We start from the raw sequence: 14333 nt of genomic DNA, 5'->3' as shown, positions 1-14333 counted from the left end.
AAAAAACTAAAAATAGAACTACCATACGACTGAGCAATCCCACTACTGGGCCTATATGCTGAGAAAACCATAATGCAAAAACAGTCATGTACAACAATGTTCACTGCAGCTCTATTTACAATAGTCAGGACATGGAAGCAACCTAAGTGTCCATCAACAGATAAGTGGGTAAAGAAGATGTGGCACATATATACAATGGAATATTATTCAGCCATAAAAGGAAACGAAATTGAGTTATTTGTAGTAAGGTGGATGGACTTAGAGTGTGTCATACAGAGTGATGTAAGTCAGAAAGAGAATAACAAATACCGCATGCTAACACATATATATGGAATCTAAAGAAAAAAAAATGGTCATGAAGAACCTAGGGGCGAGACGGGTATAAAGACACTGACCTACTAGAGAATGGACTTGAGGATATGGAGAGGAGCAAGGGTAAGCTGGGACAAAGTGAGAGAGTGGCATGGAAATATATACACTTCCAAACGTAAAATAAATAGCTAGTGCGAAGCAGCCGCACAGCACAGGGAAATCAGTTCGGTGCTTTGTGACCACCAAGAGGGGTGGGATAGGAAGGGTGGGAGGGAGGGAGATGCAAGAGGGAAGAGATATGGGGACATATGTATATGTATAACTGATTCACTTTGTTATAAAGCAGAAGCTAACACACCATTGTAAAGCAATTATACTCCAATAAAGATGTTAAAAAAAAAAGAGAAAGCCCAGAATTAAAACCAAGCTTATGTGGTCAATTAATCTATGAAAAGGGAGGCAAGAATATACAAAGGGGAAGGATAGCCTCTTCAATACATGGTGTTGGGAAAATGGGACAGCTACATGCAAAAGAATCAAACTGACTACTTTCTCACACCATATAAAAATAAACTCAAAGTGGATTAAAGATTTAAATGTAATACCTGAAATCATAAAACTCCTAGAAGAAAACATAGGCAGTACACTCTTTGACATCAGTCTTTGAAATAATTTTTTGGATCTGTCTTCTTAGGCAAGAGAAAGAAAAGCAAAAACATACAAATGGGACTGCGTCAAACTAAAAAGCTTTTGCAGAGCAAAGGTAACTATCATCAAAACAAAAGGCAGCCTACTTAATGGGAGAAGATATTTTCAAATGATATATCCAATGAGAGGTTAATATCCAAAATATACAAAGAACTTATAATGACATCAAGAGAACTAACAACCTGATTAAAAAATGGGCAAAGGTTCTGAAGACATTTTTCTAAAGAAGACATACATATGACCAAGACGCACATGAAAAGACGTTCAACATCACTAGTCATCAGTGAAATGCAAATCAAAACTACAATGAAATGTCACCTCACACCTGTTAGAATGGCTATCATCAAAAAGAACACAAATAACATGTCGGCAAGGGTGTGGATAAAAGGGAATGCTTGTGCACTGTTGGTGGGAATCTAAATTGATATAGTCACTATGGATGACAGTATGGAGGCTCCTCAAAAAATTAAAAATAGAACTACCATAAGATCCATCAATTCCACTTTTGGGTATTTTTCCAAAGAAAACAAAAACACTAAAACAAATGAACAAATATAATGAAAGAGAAACAGACTCACATAAACAGAGAACAAACTGGTGGGTGCCAGAGGGGAAGGGGGTTGGTGGATTAGTGAACTAGGTGAGGGATATTTAGAGGTACAAACCTCCAGTTATAAAATAAGTAAGTCTTGGGATGTAACATAAAGCATAGGTAATATAGCCAATAATACTGTAATAACTTTATATTGTGACAGATGGTAACCAGACTTATCATGCTGATCATTTTGTAATGTATCCAAATATCAAATTACTATGTTGTACATCTGAAACTAATATAATATGTAAGTCAATTATATTTCAATAAAAAATTCTTAGCAACAACAATAAAACAAAATGAAAAAGAAAATCAAATTTGATCAGAATACTGTAGAATCTGTTAACATGAACAACAAAAGATACACTAGAAGTACTCATGTCTAAAAAATTCAAGATCCCCATAATAAACCAACAAGTTTTTCCATTATTTTAACTTTTGAAGACTACTTCCTTAAATGAAAAATAAACAACATGAGGAAATTTACAAACCATTTTCCAGTATGATCCGTTCAGAACAGTAAACAGCTGCCAATCTGCACTACAGATAAATGTGTAGATAAAAACAGAGATCTAGTCTTTACAATTAAATCAATTTTCAACAGGTTGTATTGATAAGTAATCTAAATTTCTGGCCTCTTGCCTTGAACTCTTTCCTGTCTCAATAAATGGCAACATCATCCATGTGCTGCTCAAAATCAAAACCTTGACTCCCATTTATCACTCTTTAATTCTCCTCTACAGTAAATTATCTGCAAGCATTGTTGGCTCTACTTCCAAAACATACGTAAATATGCTCCTTCTCTTTATCTCCCTTACCACTCTCTTAACTCAGGCCATCAACAGCTTTGCTTAGGCTTCTGCAATAGCCTTCCAACTGGTCTTCCTGTTTACACTTCTGTTCTTCTGACCACATCCAACCCCAGAGTCCATGCAGCCACAGCTATGTTTTTTGATGCAAGTCTGTACGTATCACTCCCCTACTAGATGAATCTAAAATACTTACAGTCTCCCTACATTACCTGGCCCCTACCTAACTCTCCAATTGCATCTTAACTGACTCATCTGCTGCATCACATTATCCTTCTTTCTGTTTCTAGAATATCCAAGCTAGTTACCACTTAGGGTCTATCTACTTGCTATTCCTTCTAATTGGAATGCTCTGTTGCAGATCTTTCCATGTTACTTCCTTATCATCAAGTCTCAATTCAACTGTCAATCCCCTCCCAACCCCAAACCCAGAGGCTTTCCTTGACCATCTCATCTAAATTAATCCCCAATCAATTTCTATCACATCATCCTGTTTAACTTTCTTCCTATTATTTATTACTACCTTAAATTACCTTCTCTACTTCTAAGCTACCCTCTTATTCTCTGTCTTCTCCCTTGAATGCTAGCTCCTGAGCACTGGAACCTTATCAGTCTTATTCACCATTTACTACCCAGTGCCTAGAAAAGTGCTTGGTACACAGTAGATGCTCACTAAATATTTATTACAAGAGTGAATATACTTAACAACAACAAAAAGAAGCAGCTCAAAATATGAATAATTATCTTAAGATTCAAAAAGAAGTATTGTATGAATTTATATCATGTGATTTCATGTTACACACGTTAACAATATCAGTGGAACTTATTACATACTAGAGATCCCAAATATTAATGAAAAATACATTATTTTACTAAGTGACTTTAAATTCATTTCTAATATAAAACCTTTCAAAATGAGGAATTTTAAATCTACTTATGAATGGGGAAGGGAAGCTATATGTCTTTCTTTTGGCAAAAATAGAATGGTCTCTTTAGGACTGAATCAAAAGCATTTAAAGGAATATGCTGAGAAAAAAAGGTCAATTTAAAAAGTGAAAACCTATTGAAACCTGAGGGAAACAAAAGAAATTGGTTTCCCAAGGGCCAGTAAATCATCATGTAGCTAAACACGATCTCTAAGGACTGATGGCACATTCTTGACATCTGGAAATGTTAAGTCCAAAACTGTCCAAGTGCCCAAATAACACCATATCAGTGTTCTTACTTGCAAGACCCACTAGCTAGTCACACAATTAATGAGAATGATTCAAATGTGTGCCTTGGGGAAATTATGAATTACTACATCTCTTGGACTTCTAGGGTCTTCCCGAACAGTCAAAGCCACAGAATTTGTGAATGCCAGGGGCCCCATCACTGTATTTGGACTGTTTCAATGAGACAATAAACTGCCTGGGATATTAGTTAAGATTTTTAAAATAACTAGGAAACTATTTTCTCCACTGGAGCTATTTACTAAATACCACAGAGCATGAATACAACCACTGAGATTACAGACAGTAGCAAACAAAAATGGTGCTGGGCACTTTACGTTCCTGTTAATTGACTGTCTTCGTTCGTTACACAACATTGTCGGAAAAAATGTGACTACGATTCTAACTGCAAGCCACTGTATTCATGTCAATGTGTGAGCTACCTGAATATCTAATTATGAAAAAAGAAGGCAATTTCACAGTGGAAGCATTGTCCTAATTCAAGGAACCCAGCCATATGAACTGATTAGCCTGACATGTAGCAGATAGCTGAAAAACTTTAATTTGAAAGATAATTATTTTTAGCTGATTAATATGCTTCAGATCAAATTCACTGATTTTAATGGGCCCATCAACTTGACGACCTGGGAAATTAATAAATTTTGCATGCAGTAATCCTAGGAAATTTATACAGCCAAGCTACACATCATTACAAGGATTACCTTCACAGTAGGCATTATCCTCTCGAAGAGCCCTAAAACCATCTCGACAGCTACAAACGGCCCTGTCATTCAGATTTCTGCAGACAGAATTCTCCATGCAGTTATGCCTTTCAGAACAAAAGTCATAACCTACAAGAAAAAAGAAACTTATTAGGGTAAATAAAATCATAACAAAGCAAATAAACTTTGTCTCCTTAAAATCTTTCTTTAATTTAGAAGCTATATTTCTCTAAATGATTAAGTTGATATCTTCATCCAATGTTTATAGGACCATATGCTATGTGCACTAAAAAGTTTTTGAGTGTGTTTAACTCAATTAATTCCTTCTTGAAGTTAACTCAATTAATTCCTTCTTGAAGTCTCCTCTATTTCTGACTTTATAAATGGTATCTCTAGTCCCTAATATTCCAATTACAGTCCTCCAAATATTGGAAACAAAGAAAGATTCTTGGAGTACAAAATGAAGATTTACAATATAGAAGACAACACAGTGAGGAAGGAAAGTGACCTGAGAATTACTGATTGAACACTGTCAATAACTATGAGTAATACAGACCAAGCCAGATGAGATGTGCACATTATGTATTTAAGAAATGAAACAGACAACTTGGCATCCTTAAAAAACCCCACAAAACTGTAAACGTATAAAAAAATCACATCACTTTAATCTAATTTTCTCAGGAAATCTGCAAGACAAAATATGTCCACTCAAAAGAAAAAGAAAGTTTTTATGAATTATAAAGATTTCACAGATTCCAGAGTCTTTATGTAAAGGAAAGAAAAATGGAACATTTCATAAACAGTGACACCAATCATGTGTAATTTCTCAAATCTCTTTTTCCTGTGTGAATCCCTGTTCAAAGATCATCTAAGATGCTGAAATAAAAAGCTGGAACACTGGAATCCATATTTAATGGAAATTATATGATTATACATCATTCAAACAATTTTCAAATTGCTTGATGCATAAATTTTCTGTCTCGTTTTACATTGTCTAATGAATTATTTTTTCACCATGTATAAAAGAAAAGAGGTCCAGAAGAATACATTTCATGTAGCTCAGAATAAACTCATCTGCTTACATGCAAGAAAAGACTTTTACTTGAGCAAATCATGAAGATGTAAGTTCTACACTCATCTTATTTGTTATCAAATTACCATACAGTGCTGTGATTCAGTGAAAGGGTGAACTAAGCTATACCGCAGCCAAAAGGTATACTCTGGTTCAGCACAATGGTTGATGTCCATTCCAATTGCTTTGTGCCCATAATGACTATGTTGAATATTGACCCAGAGTTAAAACAAATCTCCCATGAAATGCAACTACAATGTATAGTAAAATAGTGTTTGTACAATTTAATAAGCCTTAGGAAGGGTGAGGCTCTCAAAATACAGTGATGCATTTAAAAAGGATAGGAAAAATCAAAAGAATTAGTGATTTCTACAGAAATAAAATAAAATAGAACAGAGTGTATGAAGATTGGAAAAATATATAGTCAATAACAGCACTGAAATCACTTGACAACTTTTCTTGACAAGATTCTTCACAATCTAAATTCTCATGATTAAGGCTGAAAATTTAGAAGCAAAAGGTTCACTCTTAAGGAAAGGAATAGTTAAACATGTTTTCTCCTTGGGTCTTTTTATTCCCTTCTTTAAGTAGCTAAATTGAGACCATATTTCTTAAAATGTATTCCAGTGTCTTACAATGCCTGATGAGGGATAATTCCAGCTAAAAAGTCATCCTCATTCTCTATACCAATAGCTCAGCACACCATCAACCTAAAATGAAAATGTTCCACAAAATCACTTTATATTTATTCTAAATTAAAACAATGTTACTAAAAAAAACTGGCCCACTCCTTAAGATACACAGAGAATTAAGGGACCATGTTTTAACAGCGCTAAATCTGTAGAAGTTTACCTGTAATGCTTCAAACAACTTTTAGAGAGCAGTGACTAAGAACAGGAACTGTTCCTGACGCACTTTTACTTTTCTTTCGTAAGTTTATATTTTTCAAAACCATCTTTCAACACTTCATTTTGATGCATTTTCTCTTCTCCTATTTTTCAGACTCTGTTCAATCCATGCTGTCACTGTCTATGCCATAAGCCTCCTCTATTACAATCCATTTCCCGTCTGTATAAGTAACGGTAAGACCCCCTCATCTCAGCATCAAATATCATGCACACGCTCACCATGCAGTGTTTAATTGCTGCAAGAATTTTCTAACTATAAGATAACAGTATGATTCTACTTTTCATTGTTTTAGGTTCAGTTATGGAGTACTTCACTTTTCATCAGATGAGTTTTTTTAAGTTAACCTGGAGACTTGAAAACTGAAAATTTTGTCAAATACTAATTTACTCTAAACAATGTCAGATAGCTATTTTGATTTAGTCTCTCAAGAAATAAGTTGATTGAATCTATTGGTTGTTTTACTGCTTAGATTCAAAAATGCCAAGGTTAAAATGTTAACTACTGATGGTTAGAAAATTCAGACTCAGTTAAAGGGGCTTGTTTCCAATCTATAGGGAAAAACTTCAAAAAAAATCAGAGTATGGGTTGGCAATAAACCATAGTCCTTCCACCATTATAGCCACATTCCTACTCATCTGTGCTTGGTTTTTGGAGTTGAAAGACCTGGATTTACATCTGATCTCTACCACTTACTGGCTATGTAAATTACTAGCTGTGTAAGTTAATTAACCTTTCTAAACCTTCAGCTTTTCTCACCTGTAAAATTAGGATAATATCTACCTTGCAAAAGGTTCAAATGAGATCATCTATGTAAAAGTGTAATAGTATAGCATTTGTTAATAATTAAAGCAGTTAGAGTATTACTAATAAGCCATAAGCCAAATGTGTTGAGATACCTATCATAGGAGAAAATTCAAATATTTGCTATACATGGATAGATTAATGATCTAATACAATCAGGTCTTTCTTTTATTTCCTCCTTTGGGTTTTAACCTCAAGGATACCAAGTTTTCTATTCCTTTTAAGCTTTCCAAATTTACATGAGATTCTTTCATTAAGTGTACTAGATCTTTCTATAAAATATTAATAAGTATTTTTCTATGACTGAGGATACAAAAGGGTAAGGAAGGGTCGGATACAAAAGATTATGCATAAGAACAATATAAATAAATGTTATTCATAATAACCAGGAGAAAGAGAATGCAATAGTTTTGAAGTGAATATTTGTTGGTTTTGCCTTACAGGTGTCTATTCCTCCTTTTTGTGGAAAAAAACAAAACAAAACAAAAACCTAGTCATACCTGGGATGAACTCTTCACTTCTACTGTTAGCCTAGGTGCTTACAGGAAAATGGACTACCCTGCCCACTGGTTAAGGCCACACCAGTCAATGCATCCCACTGGTATGGACATAGTAATTTCTTCAGGTCTGAGCAAATGATGCAGTTCAGGTTAACGCAGATAATTGAAACTCAATTCTGGGACCTTTGTTCAACTCACGAGGATACTGAACTTTCTCTTCCACCTACTTGAGTATCATAATAACGTGAGCATAAGAATGTCAGGGAACACACAGAGTCTGAAAATAAGGCCACCTCAGAGGAGACAAACAGAAAGATGCATCTAAGCAAAGGGGCGAGATTTGAGATCTGAGTCAAGCCACTCACTGGGGCCATGTATTCCACTGTTTGCTTAAGTCAGTTGCATTGGGTGTTCTATCAATTGTACCTGAAAGAATATTAACTCATATCAGTATCGTCTGCAAGATGATGGATAAGCCTGATTTTTCCCAAAAGGTAGTTCACGTGCATGGATGAACATTTTAAAAAACAGTACTGATAGCAATGGAATTATTTAAATGTGTATAAAAAAATACATGAATCTAACAAATAATCCCATTATTTCATGGATACTACTGCTTAGGAATAAAACTAAATTTTCACAAAATGAGTTGACTAACAGTATACATAAAAACATTAACTAAATAATGTTATTTGTGGTACACAGATAACAAGAATCATGAAGATGTAATTGAATGATGTGGGAAACTATGAATTGTCCAGAAGTTGGGTGCAAACAATTTACACCCACTCAGCCTTATGCACACGGTGCCTCTATCACTTCTAATTGTAAGGCACGACAAAGTCAGTGCTAAATTAAAGTTGGGCATCCAGTGAATAGGACTTGATGGTCTGTAAGCAGAGAAAGGGGCGGCCAAGGGAGGAGAAGAAGAATGGGATGGGCTGAGATATGAAAACATATAGCTTCACGTTATTTCTGTACCTTTCTAAGTCAGAGTCCTCGCTGTATCATGAAGTCTCTGTCGTGTTGTAATTTGTCATAAGCTTCCTTGAAAGAGCTCTCAAATATGAAAAAAGTGAAAAGAACATTCCTGCTACACTGTTCCTGAGCTGCTACAACTGAAGACAGCAGGGTACCTAGAAAACAGCCCTGGCTGGATTTGACTTGGTGCCTAGAAATTTGGAGCCTTATTTCGGTGCACAGCTTGGTTTCCAACCACCGGCAGAGCCTCCAGTGGAAAGGTCAACAATTTAATCTCATGCTCTGCCCTCAGGGAATATTTACTAACTCGTTGAACAACTTAGTTTTTCAGATGTGAACGTGGCATCTTTAGCACTAGGCAGACAGGCCTGGAAACTGGAGGCCAACCATACTACAAATGAATTTGTCACAATATGTGTGTAGGAGTTGACTCAAACTTTAAGCCTTCAAAACTTGACGTTTTTTAGTTTAAAAGTCAGAGAATACCAGGAGGACTCATTTGTTTATTCTATTTATTTGAAGTCAGAAATGGAAGTAACCTTTATTTTAAATGGTGCTAAATGTTTCAAGAAAGGCCAACTTGTCCAATTTCAGTTCCAGTTCTAAACCAGAGGTTCTCAATCCAGGCTGAGTAAAATAATTTATTGAAGAGTGTTTTTTAAGGTGATACCAAGGCTCCATCCCATATATCTGAAATCTGGCTCTGAAACACTTATTCAGGAATTAGGAAAAGGTATTTGAGCTTCTGCCTTAGCGAAGGCAACTCCATATTAGAAGCCCCAGTTCCATTTTGAGAAAAACCTATGACCTAGGCCTGACTAAGTTATAATATGATTAAATGCTTAAAGAATAACCTTCTACATGCTTGAGAAATTCCAGGAACTATAGGACATTTCAAGCCTGCAGCTACAGATTAACTGCTCTCCCTACACAATCAAGGTGACTCGGACCAGACCACTGCACCACCAATTTCAAGGTAATTATCGAAGCAGACTGTGCTGCTCCACACATAGCCCCCTACTGCACACCTCTAAAACTTTTCCTTTACAAACTCCTGTCCCCTAACTGGCAACTCGGAGATGGTTTTGGGGACACTAGTCCATCTTCCCAGGTTGCCGGCTTCCTGAATAATACATCTTTCTTTTTCCACCAAACCTTGTCTCCAGAACATTGACTTTTGAGCAATGAGAAGCCAAACCTGAGTTTGGTTCTGGCTCTGGCCAGTCACATATCAATGATATCAGGATCTCAGGTGGAGGGGGTGTAGGTCATGGTATATTTTGTCATTGTATTGATATTTTGAGTGGGCTGTGTAAACATATTAATTTTTAAAACTATAGGCAATTTAAATGTAACCAGTTTTGTAGCTAGCTTTTCCATTCTTAATTTGCTCTTGGTAATGTATTAAGGCTCTTTAAAAAGAAATGGATGCAATCAGGCAGTCTTAATTGAATGGATGGAAGAAGTAGCTAAAAAGAAAATGAAAAAACTGTACCACCCTCCTAAAAATGGGAGAGAGGGATCTTATGTTTCCTTTTTAATAGATGAGATTAAAAGGAAACAAAATAGTATATGTTTTATAAAGTTTCTTTTTCTTACTTTTTTCCATTTAAGTTTTATTTTGCACCAATAAAGGCTATTATTAAAACAAGTGCTAGTAGCTCATTTAAGGCACTGTTATACAGTACCAGCTACATGAGTTATGAGTCTCAGCTACATCCCAGGTGCCATACTAGGTATTAAGAATATAGAGATGAATATAAAGACCCAGCCTGTTACATTTTGCACCTCAAGGTGCAAAATCCAATGAAGGAGACAGATTCACAAACACATAATTTCAGGATAACTCAAGAAGGCACATATAATTTCATGATTGGTAGGGAACATAAAAATTCCATATAATTAATTAATCCTTTAGTTTAATACTTAAATCTATAACAAAATACCAAGTTTAAGAATCTTTTGTGATGGGCAACTCACTGCCTCCTGGGCAGCCCACTGCATTTCTGAATACCTCAAGTTTTACTGTTTTCTTATACTGAACTAAAAATCTAAATTCCTTCTACTTATTGGTCATAGGCTTATCATCATAGAGGCAACACAGAATAAGCAATGCATGTCTGATGGCCTCTCTCTTCTTGGTAGTGGAGAAGCCTATCAGTGAAGGAGAGTGGAATTGTGAAGAGAGGGATTTGAACAACATGGGAATTATGCTCAGACAATTATAAAAACAGACTGAAGAGAAAAGAAAGGAAATCGCCCCCCACCCCCCGGCAAAAAAAAGAAACAATAAAATAACTCAGCACTGTTGTGTAAATGTTTTCAACAATGCCATGCTGACTCAGGACAAGTACACAGAGAGAAGTATAGAAACCCAGAGCTTGAGACAGGTACAATACACCCTGCAGAAATGCATGGGAGCATCTCGATTTTAATTCGATAGTCTTTGGAAATAACTTGGTTATAAAAAGTTCTATTTCCTGTCAGTTGAAGTAGCCTCTTAGAATGACTCATGCACATAAATTTTATTTTACAGACAAGCCTTACCTTTACAAACTTTGCAACAGCTATGAGACAAGGTAATCTGATGAGACTCTGGACAATCCAGAGCTGGACAGCCTGAACTCTCAACCAGCTTCATGGTCTGGTCCTGTCAGACAACAGAAAATAAAAGCTTCAAACCTCTTAATTAGGAATAACTCAGAAGTTTCCAGATCCGACATCCAAGAAATTTCTTCGAACATGAGAGTAAAATTTTCACCCTGAGAACCCCTGCACAGGTCACACACTCACTTGCAAAATAACATTAAATGACAACTGGAAAGCCTTTCAAATGGACAAGCAGCTCTGGGAATGGAAGCATGCCACACTGCAGCCATGCCTTCAATTTCCAAACATCAGGGTAATCCTGAAAGATTCTGTTAGTTTACAACATATTTGCACATCCAGATGACAATTGTGTCAAAGATACAGCTTGAATTCTATCAATAGCTCACTTTGGAAAAAACAATAAATAAAACCCGGGCTTTTTAAACATTCTCATTTCAAAGTTTCGTAAACTGTTATAGATTATCCCAAGTGAGTGTGATGAGGAACATTGGGGATCTCTCACAAAACTATAAGGAAAATGAGGGCAGGATTTATGTCTCTTGAGCATGAATGTCTTGCATTTTTTCTGGCATATAATAAGTAATCGAAAAATTTTCCTGAATGAATGAATAAATCAATGTAAAACGATTATAGTTCTAGCCACCGAAGTAGATAAAACCCTTCTCAAAGAGAAACCAAAATACAGAACAGAATACTTTTCTGATAAATGTAACAGCACTGCCCTTGAAGCAAACATTTTGCTTCTATACTGTCAACCTCCAGTCTTTTTAAGAGCGAGGGTCATTAACTGTTATACTATGCTTACCAATACATAAGTAATAAAATAACCATTGGAACTTGAAGGCTTCTGTTTTAATACTGCTCAATAGCTTAGTTTTTTAGATATCATTTCTATAAGTACTGCTTTTATTGAAGAAATCGTAATTTCAATATCTCCCTCTTCCTGGCTTATCAATGGAAAGGACCTTCTCCAAGTCACCATAATGGCAGGAAAAAAAAAGAAAGTGTCAGAAGACATGTATACAGTGGAGTCAAACGCTATTCTTCCTTTGGTTTGACGGTAATATCCATTCTAATAATCTTATTTTCAGGACCACCGTGTTTTTCTGTGTTACTATGAAACTCACAGACCCCCCAGGACACATTTTCAAGGCCACAAAACTGACAATAAAGGAACAAAGAAGGACTAGAATTGACAGCCCAGAAAATGGAAGCCTGAGAGAGATGACAATTATGTAAAATAGCTCAGGGGCCTGAAGGGAGAAAAAACAATGGGAGTCCTTAATGTCAAGAATTTAGTGAAGAATACAAAAGCTTATGCAATTCTGGTAGAGCTGTGCTGTAGAATCCATAGCCACTAGCTACAAGATTCTGACAACTCTGTATGATAAAATAATGTAAAATATTTCATTAAGAATTTTATACTGATTACATTAGAAATGATAATATTTTGGATATATGGGGTTGAATACAGAAAATTTAGCCCAAATAAAAATCACATGTGTGGCTTGCATCATATTTCTACTGGACAGCACAGCATTAGAGGGTAGGAAGTGATTTCTTTTGTTTGAGCAAATAAATGGTAACATTTATTCATTCACCCAATATTTACTAAGCACCTGCAGAGTTGCCTATACACAGACTTCTCACAAATCGAATTTAAAATAAAATCACTTTATAGGTATTTTAAAATCAAATAGGAAACTATCTCAGTAAATTTTAGATCATAATTATCAGTATTATGGAATACACTTGTCAAATGAAAAGAACACACACACACACAAAGTGGAGAATCTTCAAATGCCCTCACAATTTTCAGATTTAGGGCTGATATTGCAAAGTTAGCGTTCACTTAGAAACCAGCTGATAAAAGTTTTCCACCTTCCTTGAAGTAAAATTTCTCTGATTTCCTTGGTGTTGCTAGATCTCACTCCAAGCCTTCCAATCCTTATATCTACCGTGGGACCTGCTCCACTCAAAACAGCACTGGTGAAGGGATGCTGACGCAGAAAAATCCATCTGGAAATATAGCTTCAGCAATTGTGTTAGTGTTTCTAATGCCCCAGCTCCCTTAACTTTAAGATGGTAACCTACATCATGGGAGAGCTTATTTAAAGCCAAAAGAAGCAGCTAGAATACCTTATAATGGACATGGACAAATCAGAGCTTTCACGTTCCAGAAACCAAATCTGTCACAGTTTTGCATCTTTATGTCTCTGCCTTGCTTATCCCAAATGTCTTCCAACTTAAGATGCACGAGGTATACAGCTGGATTTTTCAGATTCAACTTATCTTGGCAAAATTCTGAGGATTTTCCTTTCCCCAACACTTAATCATATGAATGCTCACAGTTTATTGCCAGCAGAGTAAATCACTTATCTTAATTTTCTAAATAACCTATACATACTAAATCATCCCCACAAACCATGTACAGGAGGCATTTGAAGAAGAAAATTAAGGATCAAATGTAAATGAACCCTAAAGCAGAAACTTTATATGTAGACAGTTTCCTTTAGACAGAATATGGCTTGAAATATAACATTATGGTCAAGGAATATAAAATCATAGTTTATAAAAGGTAAATGTGAAAAGTGTTATGAAACATATTTAGTTTTTCAATTAGTAGGTCAAGAAGCAGACTTAAAATGAATCACGTTTGCTTCAGAAGCATACGTCAAGAGCACATTTATAAAACATTCCCCTTAAAATTATTTAAAAGATTCCTCCCAAAGGAATTAAGATCAATATCAATCTCATCTCCATCCAACACCTAATTTTTATTAGGTATATTTGGTTCTGATTTTAATTGGACTGATATTTATCACGAGTCAAAAGCAAGAGTGAGAACAGGCCGAGTCTAATTTTATCTAATACATTTTCTTCAAAACAGCAAACAAGGAGTTGATTTGTGTTTGGAAAATGTAAGACAACTTCATAAAACTTTAATATGACAAAAGAGTGTTTTTATTTATTGGGAAAATTATTTTACAACCACTAATTTACATGATTGCAAAAACAATGAGAATTTCTATACATTTGAGCTATAATTATCATCTTAAATTTTCTCTTTGCCTTAGAATTTTAAAGGTATTACAAGGGTGAG

At 35.4% G+C, this 14333-nt stretch overlaps 1 protein-coding gene across 3 annotated transcripts in view; it reads right to left on the bottom strand.

Annotated features, from left to right (window-relative positions):
* Positions 1 to 14333, bottom strand: part of NELL2 (neural EGFL like 2) — a 402299-nt gene that overhangs the window by 227139 nt on the left and 160827 nt on the right. For all 3 annotated transcript variants that reach the window (XM_032646188.1, XM_032646187.1, XM_032646186.1), the window contains 2 exons: positions 11168 to 11270; positions 4358 to 4486 (listed from right to left, as the gene is read on the bottom strand). In XM_032646188.1, the coding sequence (XP_032502079.1) occupies positions 4358 to 4486; positions 11168 to 11270 (232 nt within the window). The remainder of the gene's footprint in view (positions 1 to 4357; positions 4487 to 11167; positions 11271 to 14333) is intronic.

Source organism: Phocoena sinus, chromosome 10 (assembly GCF_008692025.1).
Source record: "Phocoena sinus isolate mPhoSin1 chromosome 10, mPhoSin1.pri, whole genome shotgun sequence".
NCBI lineage: Eukaryota > Metazoa > Chordata > Mammalia > Artiodactyla > Phocoenidae > Phocoena > Phocoena sinus.
The sequence above is the reverse complement of the archived record's forward strand: the minus strand, read 5'-3'. Positions and strand labels throughout refer to the sequence as shown.